This window comes from Condylura cristata, unplaced genomic scaffold (assembly GCF_000260355.1).
Source record: "Condylura cristata isolate star-nosed mole 26May11 unplaced genomic scaffold, ConCri1.0 scaffold00023, whole genome shotgun sequence".
Taxonomy (NCBI): Eukaryota; Metazoa; Chordata; class Mammalia; order Eulipotyphla; family Talpidae; genus Condylura; species Condylura cristata.
The window spans coordinates 34,994,075-35,009,270 of record NW_004567124.1 but is presented as its reverse complement, the minus strand read 5'-3'; the positions used below and the strand labels follow the sequence as shown (position 1 = coordinate 35,009,270).

At 49.4% G+C, this 15,196-nt stretch overlaps 1 protein-coding gene across 1 annotated transcript in view; it reads left to right on the top strand.

Moving 5' to 3' along the window:
- Window positions 1–1,497: 1,497 nt before the first annotated feature.
- The window catches only part of PSTPIP1 (proline-serine-threonine phosphatase interacting protein 1), a 39,042-nt gene continuing 25,343 nt past the window's right edge, over window positions 1,498–15,196 (top strand). Inside the window, exon 1 of the mRNA XM_012728574.1 lies at window positions 1,498–1,888. Coding sequence (XP_012584028.1) covers window positions 1,853–1,888 — 36 coding nt within the window. The 5' untranslated portion in view covers window positions 1,498–1,852. The remainder of the gene's footprint in view (window positions 1,889–15,196) is intronic.

Genomic DNA, 15,196 nt, shown 5'->3' with positions numbered 1-15,196 from the left:
GTGTGGAATGAGTTGCAAGGGCGCCTTGGGGAGAGAGCAAGCACCTCTTTGGAGCAGAAGTTCCTGGGAGAAGCTCCTACAGAGATGGGGTGGGATCCTGGCTGTGAAATTTTCTGCCAATGAGAGGATAGGAGCCTTCTACGAACAGAGGATTTTGAGTCTAGCTCCACAACTAGAGGTATCACCCCATTTGAAAGCTGAAAAAGTCAAAGCAAGGAGGCTGAATCAGTGTTACAGGGATGGTGATGTCTTTGGGATGAGGTGTGAACTTGGCATTGGGCCTTTGGGGTTCAAGGTGATACTTAGACCATTAGCTGTTTTCAACCAAGAGCAAAAGAAACCTGCTGGAGCACCACCCATGCTAAAGATGGTTATTAGCTCAAACCCAGGATTCTGGGGATAAGGCTTTCTGGGAAGCATGCCATGGAGGAGGGGTTCTCTGGGACACTTTCCCTCAGGCAGCTGTTTCAGAAGCTTGGAGTGCCCATCTCCAGCCCTGGGCCCTGTAACTGGCCCTGGAAGGCATAGCTCTCCTCTGCAACAACACTCAGCTGTCTTCTGGTAAGAGAGGCGTTAGCAAGGCCAGTCCTTTGTGGGCAAGCCTGACTCATCCCTTCTGGCTACCTGCCCTGGGCTATGGACTCCCTGCCTACATCTTCTGAGGGGTGCCCTGCTTCTCAGACCCAGCCAAGGGCCCTTCTTAGAGTGCCCAGCACCAAACCAGAGTATCAAATATTGTCTCCTTCCTAAATACTGGAACTGGAAATGGGAAACAGAAGCTCAGAGAGTTGATGGGTCATAGGTGTTCCTCAAACACTCAAGGCTGGACCTAGACGGAACAAGAACTGGAGCTTCACCTGGGTTTTCAAACTGCTACCTCTGTGCTTTTTCATAATCCTGTCTTTGTACTCTCTCTCCAACCACATCCTTCCATCTTCAAAACTCCTTCAGAGGGAGCCCTCCTGCTACAGTGTCCCATCTGGAGATTTGCCCACAATGCCTCTCTATTCGCTCTTGTTAGTTACTTGCTCTCCTACTCTGCTTCCCGACAGCCTCCCAGAGATGACTGTGTCTGCCTCCACAGTGTGCGTTCCTAAGGTAGGATGCAGACTTGGATGCTGAGTGGGGGGTTTGCCATGTGGCAACTATGAAGTAGTCCCAGGGGAACCCCTCCTTCATGGCCTGCTGGACGAGCAGTCTAGCATCCTTGGTGGGGGGCCAGCGGCTGGGCATCACTGGGTTCCTGCCCTCCTCACCCACCCCTTCTGTGGGTTCAGGCTCCTTCTGAGGGCGGCTCAGCGGGGTCATGGGAAGGGGACGACAGAAACAAGCTGCAAAGTGTCAGGTAGCAGGCGGAGCTGCACAGGAGAGCAGCCTTCACTTCCTGTGGGTGAGGGCCCCAGTGCCTACCCCTGGGGAGCTTGCACAAGTTCTTTCTTCACAGGCCTCTCAGGCTGCCTGCCTGTCTGCCTGGCCTCCGGACCCGCCTGCCTCTGCCTCTGGCCGCTGCCTCCCACACTTGCCTGGCATCCTCACTTGCAGTTCCGCAGCCTGGACTGTGTCCTCCATCACTTTGGTGCTGGCCAGAGGCCGGACGGACGCAGGGAACCGCCCTCCCATCACTGGGCACTGCTCCTTCCTCATTTTGCTGCTGATTCTAGCCCCAAACAAAACAGGTTGCGTCCTTCTCCCCCTCCGGCAGTTCTCTGGCTTGTGGCTGCCTTCTGAAGAGCCAAGTGGGGCAGGGGGCCTGGGCCAACCCTGCCAGTTCTGGGACAGTGCTCCTGGCTCCTGGCCACCCCACAGCCCTGCCTGTGGCTGGGGAGTGAGCGTGGCTGTGGCAGACCTGAGGATGATGCCCCAACTTCTGTTCAAAGATGCCTTTTGGGTAAGTGGAGACGCTGGGGTGTTGAACAGTGTAATGTGGTGAACTCTCTGTGGTCGTTGATGGGGACGCAGCTCCAAGAGAGGAGTTTTCTCACAAAAATAGTGATTGATTTTTGGTCTTAACTGCTGTGAAGTTGACTCGGGCCACCGTGTCCTCTGAGTTAGAAGGTCAGGGGGTGCTGATTTCTCTACAAATCGGGGTCCTCGTGCTCTCAGGGTTGACTTCCCTTTCCCCATAGTAGGCTCCTGTCAGGAAAGGCTATCTGTGAGTGGGCACTGGAGGGGGCCATTCGGGGCAGAGGCACGAGAGGGTCGCAGGTCTAGACACAGGAGAAACATGAATTCACTTCTTGGCTCTCCTCCACAGCAGCTGGGCAAACCTTTTTCCTACTCTATCCTCATGTGCCCTCATGGGCTCCGCAGAAAGGTTAGACACTGTCATCTAAGTGCTCAAGTCCCTGGCACCTTGCTTGCAGCCAAGTGCTCACTCTCTTCCCCACACCCGATCTCTTCCTTTGCAGACCTCAGGGGTCTTTTGAGGAGGCAGTCAGGCTCGACAAGTCCTCGCTGCTTCCCTAAATTCAGCACAGGGATGAATCAGGTGCCTCCTCCCATCCCCGCCCCCACCGTGGATTCGGCATCTGGTAAAGTGCTTGGCCCACATAGCCAGGAAGCCTAGCTTGGACCCCAGTTCCCTCCAGTTTTTTCCAGTGTCCCTCAATCATTTTCCTGATCCTCAAGCTCTGACTGTCCCCGGTGGCACAAGGGGAAAGGCCAGGACTACTCCAGCCAGAGCTGGGAGTGTGAGTGTCCCCAAGACAACACATAGTACTCCCTGGCCAGCAGCTCAGCAGCTCAGTCGTGGTCTGGCATGACACTTCCTGGGCCTTATCCTGAGGCCAATGACAAGAACTAATGAGCAGGCCTTCCTTCTCTTGAAGGTCTGGCACTACTTAGGGCTGGCAGCCAGTGTGAATGGCCTGCTTCTTAAGGGCACTGGTCACGTGGTGGACAGAGGGAGGCCTGGGGAGTACATGAGCCTCTCTGGCCTCCGTTTCCCCACCTCTACAAAGAGGTCCGGCCCAGGGAAGCTCATGGAGGCAGACCTGGCACTGCCCATCCCAAGCACCCGCTGGCCACAGGGGTACTTGAGGGGATGGGGGATTAGGGTAGGGTTGACATAGGCTAGGGGCAGTGAGTGACCACGTCTCTGCTCTGACTTGGAGTACAAAACTGGGGAAAGATAAAGATAGGGACCTGGGAATTCCGGGGTGGCCTGGAGCTCAAGGTAGGCCAGGAGATCCCGATCAATTTTCCTCCAGGCCATTTGTCCCAGTCCCAACCCTGGCCCACCGAAGGTAGAGCTGGAGCAGCATCTGGGCAGAGAGGATGGCGTAGGGGGGCGCAGAGTGTGGTGGCGGCAGCAGGAAAGCAGCCCAACTGTGGCAGATCCTGAGAAGCACCTTCCACAGTCTGCACTGGCCCCACCTGTGTGTCATGGCCTCGTGCTGGCTGCCTGGGCCCAGGGTGAGGGTACAGCTTTCCTCGGGAAGATCAGAGAGGGGTTGAGAAGAAGTGGCCAGGAGGATCCTTGCACACTGAGCCTGGACAGAGGCCCCTGAAGATCATTGTCGCCATCATAGCCCCCAAGTTCTGAATTGTCAAACCTGTCCCCGAAGCTCAGCTCAGCCTAGTGGTGAAGACTATCCCAGTGCTGTTGCAGGTCTGCGCATCCATTCGCTCATTTACTACTACAGCAACTGATGCTACAGATACTATAACTATTGCTATCTCTAGTATTGTAGGAGGCAACTAAGGCAAAACAAAGAGTTTAGGTAACTTGCTAGGGTCTGTACTGGAATTAACCACTACCAGTCTGGGCTCTTACTCAGGGGGCTTCATTAGCCCTCTTGCTACCTGGTGCATCACTGAATCTTTTGGCCAAGGTGAAATGGAGGGAGAAAGTCTGCCCTTCCTAATTCCCAGAAAACTAAGATCAGGTGAGGTCAGGACAAATAGGTGAAGTTCAGTTTATAGAAACATTTGTAAAACAGAAGAGACCTACTGATATAACTGGGCTGCTGGGGACAGAGCCCAGCCTGCCCTGCCTGCAGCCTAGAGCAAGACCATTAAAGCCTGCAGTTTGATGGTGCATTGCTAGAAATTGACTAGTTAAATAATGGGAGGAATCCCTGACTTAGACCTAGAAGGTTCTTGTCTAATAGCGCAGCATTTCACCTCTATGGACGCACTGAGCACTGGCCCCTGTCTGTACTGGATTGCAGCGAGGAGGGGAATAAAAGTGCTTTCTGAGTTACTAAAAGCTTCCATTTAACCATATACTGTGCTCATAGAAAGTGCGCCAACGCTCTTACTTGGGGTCGATGAACTCTGATTTTACCCACAATTTTTAGGAGCTAGGCCATGTGGTCTTTTAATCAGCAGATGCTGCGATTAGGAGGGTATAGGTGGGATGTGACATGTGGTTGGTGATTGATGAATGTTGCTGGACCTGGACTATTAGAAACAGCTTCACATGTGGTTTGTAGGCCATGGCAAGGGAGGACACAGAAAAACTATAAAAAGCTGACACAATGGCTCAAAAGTGGTGGGGACAGCAGTGTGAGAACTAGCCCGCCCATGCCTCTGTGGACCTGTATTTGTGATGCTGTTTGTGTGGCCACCCAGTATTTATTTATAGCCTTTTATCTGTGGCAGGACATTGAGACATGGGCTGCTGTGGGAGTGTGGCGGGAGCCAGTGAGCCACAGGGGGAAAGAAGGGATAACTTGATTTAGTTACATACACACAGTGACAAAGAACGTCCTGGCTAGGCAGGAAGTCCGTGGCTGAGCCTCAGAATTGGGCCAGCCCATGAGACCAGCCAGAGGCTGAGAACACTAGTGTCCAAGTGGAGAGGGCTGAGCTCTCCTGTTATGCGCTGCAGTGCTGAGTCAAAGGGGTGCAAACCCTGGAGAAGGGCCCCTGTGATCTGTGCACGGAGTGTGGCCAGTGGCTCTGATCCCAGTAGGCAGACTGCGCTGCCAGAGACATCTGCTCGCTGTGCTCATTCAAGGTTGCAGAGTGAAAGACCTAGCAGTGGTGTCTCCCTGGTCCCAACTGCCTCCCTAAGCCTATTTTTCCCTTCACTTCACTTAACTATATTCCATAAATAATTTCAAGCAGACTTTCTGTTATGTAGCCCAAGCTGGACCCCTGAGCTTTACCCACCTCCAGGAGCAGATGCATGAGACGCGTGCAGAACTGGTTGCCCACCCCCCGGACCACAGGGGCAATGCTCCAGACATGCCCCTCCCCCCCCAAGTGCTATCCCGCCTTTGCAGATGCCAGTGCATATTGTTTTAAGAGTGAAAACCTAGTCTAGCCCAGGATTCACTGTGACCCATGTCCTAGCCTTTTGGGCCATAGGCCAGACCGTGTCTCCTTCCTGCAGTGAGTGGGAGCAATCAAAGGGACAGTGAAGGGGCCTGAACTTCTCCCTCTGACTTGTGGCCACCTTTCTCCTTATTGAGTTTGTTTCATTGAGGTTGTTGTGGAAACCTCTGTGTTGAGTGGGGAGAGGCTGTGCTCCCATCTGGCAGGGGAAGGTGCCACTTCCTGGGGTGGATGGGGTGACTCACCAGAAATGACAGGGGGGTTGGGGGGGCCCTTCCTCTGGGCCTCCCTGCCCCCATGGGTGCCTCTTCCCCTTTCCACTTTGGAGACTGAAGTTAAGTTCCCCATTTAGGAGACTGCAGAGGAGTCCTAAAGCCGCCCAGCACCCAGGGGCCTTGAGCAGCAGAGAGAGGCTGATGTTCTCTGCGCTTATTCTGCTCTGGCATGTAGAGCTCTGTATCTACCCTTGAAAGACAAAATCCATAGCTGTAAAAAGAAGGGTGGGAAATGAGCAGAAAACAGGGGAGAAGTCTGGAGCTCTTTGCACAGAGAGAGTCATAGGTTTTGTCTTGCTAGGTTTCCCTGAGACTTTCTCACAAGCATGTTGAATACACAATTTCATGTCCTCCCCAGCTCTTTTCCCCTTGCATTTAAAATTTTTCATTTGCAGCTGTGGTAACGTACACATGACATGAAAAGTACTGCCTGGACCTTTCTGCATTCGGTTCAGTAGTAAGTCTATCCTCAATGGCAGCTGCGCCCCTCCCCTTCACCTTGAGCTTGCGTAGGTATGTGGATCATTTCCTTATTTTCAGGACACCATGTTAATGACTCCTTGTTCTTCCAGCTTGTGGAATTGGTAGATTTGCTCTGATTTGTTTGCCTTATCCTTATTACCGTTGGACGTTTAAGTCCCTCCAGTATTTCCCTACTCTGGACAGTGACACCATGGGCAGATTCCCAGAGGAGACATTTCTGGGGGAAGCCCTGGCACTGACTGGTTCTGTAGAACTTGGCCCTAGCTGTCACTTTGGGCTGGACAGGAGTGTTTTATGCAAGAAGGAAAAGTCAAAGTGGCCTGGGAGAGCCTGGGAGGGCCAGGTCAAGAGTAGATCTGCTGGGAGCCAAATGCTGCTCAGGCTTCCAGGAAGCACCCGCCAAGGGAAGCCCCCTGTGACTTGAGGCTGAAGCCAGCAGGTCCCCTGGAGCAGGCGTGAAAGGTGGAGAGGGTGTCTGGTTGGCCCAGCACCTTCCTGGCCATGACTGCGAGGAGGCAAAGCGGATGGGCTCTCAGAGGCTCTCACAGTACCACTTGGGAAAGCTCTTCATGGTATTGCAAGGAAAAGAAGAGCCAAATGGTGTCTGGTAAACAATCTGTTGTAAAAAGTGGAGGCAGTTGGCATATACTTTGGCACCCACTTATATAACAAGGAGAATTCTGCAAGGACAAGCTGAGGGCTCATTAAAGTGGGGGCTTGTTGGAGGAGTGCAAAAAGAGACATTAGGGAGACAGGGCTGGTGGAATGTGCTCTTTAAACACTGTTGGATTGTTGAACCAGTTAGATGTATTACTCATGGCAAACACTAACTGGCACAATTAAAGATGAGAAAGATCTTTGTTGCACATTCCGTAGTGCTTGCTCTGAGTCCCAGCTCATCCCCAGGGGAGCAGCAACAGTGGCAGTGTGCGGAGTGGCTGTTCTGGACCCCCAAGGCCCGTGAGAGAAGGGCTTGTCAGCGTTCCCTCCCTCCAGCATGGCCCTGGCCACATCTTGGGGGCACAGCAGGAACTCACCCAGCCTGTGGGACACCATCACCTTCTGCAGGGGTTCAGGAGACTTTGTTCTTGGTTCAGTTTGTAGGTTTGTTCATGGGTCAGTGATGATCCCTGTAGGTCAGAGGCCCCCTACAGGTTAACATTGGTTTCTTTGAAATTGCAAGGAGGGTGATTTCTCTGTCTCCATATTCCCCTTAATTTTCTGCAAACAAACACATGATAGAGTCATTAAAAGGAAAATAAATAAAAAACATAACAAAACCGAGCAATCCTTCTTGCAAGGCTGAGATGGTGCTTTAGACTGAATTTGGGGTTTGCTAGCACTAACTTTCCACATATTCTGCTTACACTTTGTGGTGTGCAGGCCCCAGGGCCTGGTTCTTCTGTTCCTGCTCTGCAGGCCACGGCTATCTCTGACGGTGTGAAAAGATTGCAGAGGTTTGTGGTTATACTTGCTCTGCTTTTGTAATTCTTGCCAATGGTCACCTTAGAATTTCTTGACTGACAATAGTGGTTGCGGTCAAGAATGTCATCCTGGTCTTCTGTTTGACTCTTGCTGGAAAACAGGATGTACTCTCAATGACCCTCTTAACATTTCATTTCCCAAGGCCCTGGTATCACTTTCCTGGCTGCCCCTGGTATTTTCATATTGCTTGGTAACCCCCGGAATGGAGAGGGCATGTTGCCTGGACTTTGAAGTGAGGGTGAGGATTTGGGAGACCAGTACTGTTGGTGGAAAGAATGGCACGGAAAATAGAGCTGGGCACAGTGATTTGGAAAACAGTCTCTAGTCAAGAGGATTTCACAGGACACCGATAAGAAGGGTATGAAATGCTGTTTGCAAGGCTAACTAATGGCAGATACCTCCTTCTGCCTCTTTGCACACTTTCTGGTCTTTCCTCTCATGCAAAAGGGCCTGGGAAGGATTTCCTCTCCCTCCCCCAAGTCTGCTGGTGTCATTGCAAGCCACGCAATGGAGGGATCATGATACGGAAATTGAAACTGCCTGAATTCGAGCAAGAGGGTGTTACCCTGTTCCCTGGGGACTGCCCATTCCACAGCTCTGCTGGGCCATCTCTAGAAGGTCCCGCCCTTCAGCTCAAAGGCAACAGCTTCCACCTGGCTCCCACGCTTGCTTGCTGGGTGGCCAAGGGGAGTCATATCTCCTCTATAAATATGTTTCCTCTTCTGTAGGATGTCAGGGTGATTCCCAACTAAGATAGGGCTTTGAGATGGAGAGGCCCGGGGCAATACAAAGGGGGCGTGTCCTACTGCTCACCCTAGGGAGAGAACGGACCAGGTGGATCTCTACCTATGTGGTGAGCCTCACAATGGACCCTCCCATGCCTGGAATGCCTCTCCCACTCTTTTCACCATTGCATATTAAATTACACCATTACAGAGTCAGTTCCTTGGTTTGAAGTAACAAGATAGACTTAATTCTAACTATTTCCCTATGAGGATGGCATTCTTTTTTCTGTTTTACAGAGAAAACTAAGGCGCATAAGAGAGATGGGTCTGAGGGTGCCATCTACATCTACTTGGGGGTCAAGCCTGGGTCAGACAGTCTGTGTGGTTACTAAAGCAGTATAGCGCTTTGCTGAGAGATGGAACCCTGAGCAATGGATGACAGAACAGGAAAGCAAGTGATAGCCCCTTCCGCTGGCGTTGACAGGCATCCACTATTGGGCAACAGGAAATGACAGCTGAAGCTCCAAGGTCCAGGAGCCAAGAAGGGAATGGTGTAACCAGATGGAACTCAGGCTTCCCCAGCTGCGGAAAAGGGCAAACAAAAATTGAGCCAGGAAGTAGTGATGGGTGGAGGAGGGGAGTGCTAAACAAGGTCAAGGGGCCAGAAAACCATAGGTCAGGCAAAGCAATTGAGGTGGAAAGTGGTTGGTGGTAAGATCAGACACGTGGCGGGACCAGATTTTTCAGAACCATAGTTCTCAACAATCCTGATACCCAGGTTATATCCCAGGCCAATTCCATCTGAATCTGTCAGGGAGGGGTGCATCTTCACTATTCAGCATTCTCCCATGTTTCTAAAACACATCCAGGGTCGAACATTGGCATTGACTACTGTGGTGATTCCAAACTCATGGCCATGCTGATAATGAGCGAATGTCTGCTTTACCAAGAGCAGACATTCTTACTCACCTGTGAGTAAGAAGGGGTGTTTTTTTTTTTTTAATATTTATTTATGCATACAAGAATAGGGTACAGGCCAGAGTTGTGGGGAGTGAGAGGATTCACCAGAGACAGAGTGGGGAGTAGAATAGGCAGATCGACTGAAGCACTGCTGAGGGGAGCAGTGGGCAAGACAGGAGTGGTCTGCTGTGCCATGTGGGTCACCCCCCTGGCTAGGGATTGAACTCATGCAGCAGTGGCTGAGGATAGTTTCATAGTGCTGTGCTTTCACCCCTGTGCACCAAGTAAGGTCCATGAATAAGAAGAGTTTAAGGTTTATTTTTGTTTTGTTTTAGTCTTAAAACTTCATATAAATACTTTTGTTTTTGTGGAAATAGCAATAACATAAAATGTAGCATTTTAACCACTCTTAGGTGTGCAATTCAGTGATATTAAGTAGATTCACAATGTTATAAAACCATCACTGCTATATATTTCTGAAACTTTCCAGTGACCAATCCAGAAACTCTATACTCACAAGTAGTAACCCTCCATCTCCCCTCCTCTGCCTCTACTTCCATTTTACTTCCCATCTATAAGTTTGCTTGTGGCAGGACCCTCAAATCACATCAGTACAAATACAAATACAATATTTGTCCATTTGTTCCTGGATCGTTTTACTTAGCATACAGTCTTTAAGGTTCATCCATGCTATATCAGAGTTTCATTTTTTTTTTTTTTTGGTGGCTGCATAAAATTCTGTACTACACCTTGATTTATTTATCCATTCACCTGTTGATGGGCACTTGGATTCCCCCCTCCTGTTGACAATTAACAATAATGCTGCTATCAACATGGGTATATAAATGCCTGTTTGAATTACTACTTTCTATTCTTTTCTGGCTACTTCAAAGAAAGAAACTGCTGAATCAGTATGGTAATCCTATAATTGACTAGTTGATAAACTCTTTTCCCCAGCAGCTGCTCCATCTTACATTCCTATCAAACAATGCCTCTGATTTCTCCACATTTTTGCTTATACTTGTTACTTTCTGTTTTGGTTTCTTCACAGCCATCCTGATAGGCATTAAGAAGCATCTCACTATGGGTTTGATTTGCATTTCCTTGATGACTAACAAAGTTGAGCATCTTGTCATGTGCTTATCAGTCATTTGTATATCTTCTGTAGAAAAACATCTATCTACTCAAGTCTTTTACCTACTTTTGAATTGGGTTGTTAGTCTTTTTGTTGTTGTTTAAGTGTTTTATATATATATATATATGTTATATATATATATATATATATAGTGGATATTAAATCCTTTTCAAATATGTGATCTGAAAATATTTTCTCTCAACTTGTGAATTGTCCTCACTCTTTTGCTAGAGGCTTCTGATGTACATTTTGTCATTATATATATTTTTCTTTAATTGAATGATGCTAAATCCAGAATCACAAAGTGTATTTTTAGCATGACAAAGAGTTTTAACTCTTTCATTTATATTACTGATCCATTTTGAGTTAATTTTTATATATGGTGTAAGTAATGATTCAGGCTCCATTCTTTTGCATGTGGATAACCAGTTTTCCCAGTACCATTTCTTGAAGACTGTCCTATCCCCCACTGAATATTGACAACTTTGTTAAATATATATTAATCAACATGTGAATATTTATTTCTGGATTCTCTATTCCTTCTCATTAATCTATGTGTCTGTCCTTATGACAGTACCACATTTAGTTATCATAGCTTGGTAGTTAGCTTTGAAATCAGAAAGTGTGTCTTCCAACTTCATCCGTTTTCCGCTATTATATATTTGGGGACCTGAATGGAAGTGCTTTTGTTGTTCCTATTTTATAGGTGAAGAAACTGAGATTTGGACTTTCCTGACATTGCACACCAATATATGACAAACCTTCTATATCTCTCCCAGTCTGTGAACATTAGGAGACACAATCCTCAAAGAAGACCCTAGGGGTGATGGGTTCCTTTGTGTATTTGCGTTGTCTTCTTCTCATTGTGATGGCCCATAGCTTCTGAATATACCAAAGTCCTACCTGCATCCTCTATTCCAGGAGGGTTGCCCCAGGGTCACTGACCTGCTCAGTGGGTCATGCAAAGATCCTGTAAGTAGTTGATGTCAACACTGGCCTTGTTTGCCTGAAGCTGAGTAGCATTTGAAAATCAGGACTTCTGCCTACCCCTGCTCCCCCACTTTCTAACTGGCAGGTTGCCTTCATGGTTACCTCCTGAATATTTCCTCTTCATCCTGGATGGGCTCTGAGTTTACTCTCCCAGTCAGGGGTGGGGGGCAGGATATGGATAGTAGGAAGGCCCAGAAGGCTAGCTGGGGCCATTCCATGTAAGCAGAGTTGGGTGTGACAGGGTATCAGCACAGAAGTCTACAACATTCCTAGTGTGGCCCTGGCGAGTCCCTCCACTCTCTGAGCTGCCAATTCCATGTCTGTAGAGAGCAACTTCTGTAGTGACAATTCTGAAGCATGGAGCCTGCATGCCAGTGTCCTCCAAGGGCAATGAGCCCCATGTGTAAACCCATGTGTGTGGAAACCCAGCTATCCTTCAGGCTTGGAGGCTACCCCTACCAGAGCCTAGGATCAGCTCTGAAGCCTAGAAGCCCGAGGCCAATAGAGGAAGCCTCTGGCTTTTCTCAGAGGCTTCTATGTCTGTCTCTACCTTCTCAGAAAGCTGTGGGGTGGGGTTGGGACTCCCCTCACTTCCAGGGGCCCATCCCTACCTCTAAAGCAAGTCCCAAGCCCAGCAAAGGTTGCCAGTGCTCATGCCTGCAGCAAAGAACCCATGAGGGTACGGGGCTAAAGTATTCATTTACCTCACTTTTCCTAAGAAAAAAATCGAGGGTGAAAGATTGGAAGATAAGGAGCAGAGCTTATATACAAACCCTGCTGTCTTCTTAAATTTCCTTTCTTGATTTATTGTTTCCTAATATGTTCTAATCATCATGACTAGTGTTTCCCAGGTGCTAACTGAGTGCCAGGTGTCTGAACTGGGCTTCTACCTAGATTTAGTCTTCTACATCCCTGCAAGGGGGTGATTTGTTCACATTCATTTTGCAGAAAAGGGGATCTGTGCTCAGGAGCTTAAGTGACTTGTCCAAGCACATGCAGCTTGTGTACATGGGACTAACTGGACCTGGAGTCGAGTGCCCCAGCTCAGCCCCACTCTAGGGCCTAAACCCCCTTGGAAATTGTCCCCTGGCAGCTGGAAGTACTATGGGAGGGCTGCTCACTTATAGCATGGGGCAGTGACCGCCCAGCACTGACATCACAGGGTCCTTTAAAGTGATAAGAGGTGGACTCCGCCTGTCTGTTTCATTCAGTTCCCTTCCCCAGTCTGGGAACCTGGTCCTCATTCCCTCACCTCCTGGGAGGGTCCCACACCCCCCTCTGCCTGACCCAGGGCGCCCCATGGCCTCAGGCTGCTTTTCTGCCGCTCTCAGTCCCTCTCACTGTGGCCTGTGAGCAGGGCTTATAGAGTCCCTGAGAGCTCCTGAAGTCACAGTGCCAGGCCCCACCCCCCTGAGGGGCTCACTCCCACCTCCAGCCCCCTGACTGGCCTTGCATTACTCCTGCCATCCCTTGTCCCTTCTCTACATGCCTTGGATTCACAAAGCAGGAGATAGATAGAGCAGGACCTTTAAGACTGGAGTGGGAGGGGAAAGGGACAGTATTTTGCAGAATGGGGGAGGAGTGTGTGGCTAGTCAACTCTCCTTTCCTGTCATTAATCATGGAGGCCTCTTTAAAAGAACATAGCTTCCTAACCAGCCAGGCCTTGCTCTAAGTTCCACCTACCCAAATACTGCTGTGTGAGCCTGGACCACACTCATCCTCACTTTCCCGAAACAGACTCTGTGGTCAGCATTTCCAAGACAGGAGCACAGTAGACCCTCTTCTCGTGTTTCATTGCCCATCCCTCACCCCAACAAGTCTTGTGGGATTGCTGGGGACCCCTGAGAGTTCACAGGGCTCTGACTGGGCCCCCTGAAGGCTGCACAGTATTATCAGCTACAGGCCTGCAGCTCTCCAGTGCCTTGGGCCCAGCTGGGACCCAGTCTGTGGTGCGCCACTGTCTCAAGGCCCAGTGGCTGGGCTGCTCAGCTATGGTGGTGAGGGATCCTATGAGACCCTGGAGGGGCCGTCAGACTGATTCATTGAAGAGCTGGGACCCTTTGGAAACTCACTGCTAATCTTCTATAACTGTCAGCCTAGCAGGGCCCAGAGTTCTAGTCTCTAGTCAACCACATTCTAGGTGCTTTCATTCTTTAAAAGTAAAAGGCTATCTTTGCCTTCTCAGTTCCCTCCCTCTGACACTTATCCTAGATCATTTTTTTTTTTTTTTGGCTCATCTTTTAAAACCTACCAGTCCTTAAGTCATAGGGCACCCAGACCTAAACACATAGTTCAACACATCGTCTGAGGCCTGAGTCCTCTCTAGGAACTCTGACCTGCTTATAGATCCTGGTGATGGGGAATGTGCCACCCAGGGAAGCACCCCCCCTCATTGAAGGAGCTCACCCTGCATTCCATATCTGGGGCTCTTCCCTTGCATTGAGCTGGAGTTAGTTTCCTTAGCGTTGCCTGTGAGCCCTGACTGGGATCCTGGAAGTAGCAGCCAAGATGCGCCATGGCCCCACGGAGGTCTGCAGGTAACAGTATTTCCCAGTGGTTCCTCAAGGGCTGGCTGTGGGGCCCTCTCTTTACCCCTCTTTCTGGGATACTCTGCGTAGACACCAGCTTGCTTACTGAAGTCTCTGTCCCCATCCACCCATCCACCCATCCAGTCATCCATCCATTCATCCAAGGTGTGCCTGTGTGTTTGACTCTCTACCTTCCTCTATTTGCCACCTAATACTAGCAGAGATGAACCCCACTGTCGGGTAATAGCTGAAGGCTGTGGGAAAAGCCTGGCTGCTCCTCACTGACTTATCAACCCAAGAGAAGACAAACAAGAGGACAGTCTGCAACAAGAATGGTTCACATTTTACAAAATGACTTTTGTACTAGCTAGAGTGCCTGCAGACTCTTCCTTTCTGATCATCATTGACTACTTTCTTCTGCTTTCCCCATCCTTGGGCAAATGTCAGAAGTTTTCTAGTCCTTCTCAGGTATAACTCATTCCCACCATTTAAGCTAATATTAAAATTTCACTCTCACTCAACTTAAGGTGTCTAGTCTCCCAGCTTTACACTGGGACCTACTGTGGGCAGAGAGCAGGTCTGCTTCCTCACATGCCTTGTTCTACACTCACTACCTCTGGCTCCTCCACGGTAGAAGGTATTATTTGCCTAAGGGCAGCGCAAATGGTAGAGATGTCTCAGCTGGGCTCTTTTCTTTTTCTCCTAGGCCCTTTGGCAGGTTCTTTGGTGACCTCACTCCTCTGTTCTTGCAACGTCCACTTGTGACCTCTGGAAGATCTAGCTAGCTGTCCACTCCTCACAACTTTGGGGCCTCACCCCTCCCCATCAGGCAGCTTGTGGGCAGAGTTACATGACAGCTCTTCCCAGCCACTTCCACTCCTCTACTTGGTTCCCAGGAAAATTTCACTCATTTCTGAGACACGCCAGCACACCCAGCCGAGGTGCCTCCTGCCCAGGCCCCAGGCAGCTACAGCCCACTGTCGATCTCACTGCTCTGGGTGCCATGTTGGTCACCACGGCTTCCAAAGCCAGAAGACTCATCAGCTCTCTTCTGGAGAGGCAGTGAAAGGTCAGGGAAAAAAATTAATTTTAATAAAATAAATACTAAAACTAACAAACGACAATAGCCAATAAACCAGAGACTTTGTATGAGGAGAGAGAAGGGAATAGGATCAAAATTGGTGCGGGAAGACTACAGGGGGATGGCACATGGGTGAATTGGTGGGGGGAGCCCCATGGGGATTACAACTGAGATGAAAGAATGTACAAAATGAAAAGTGATGTAAAATATTATATATATATATATATAATATGTATATAACAAAATATTT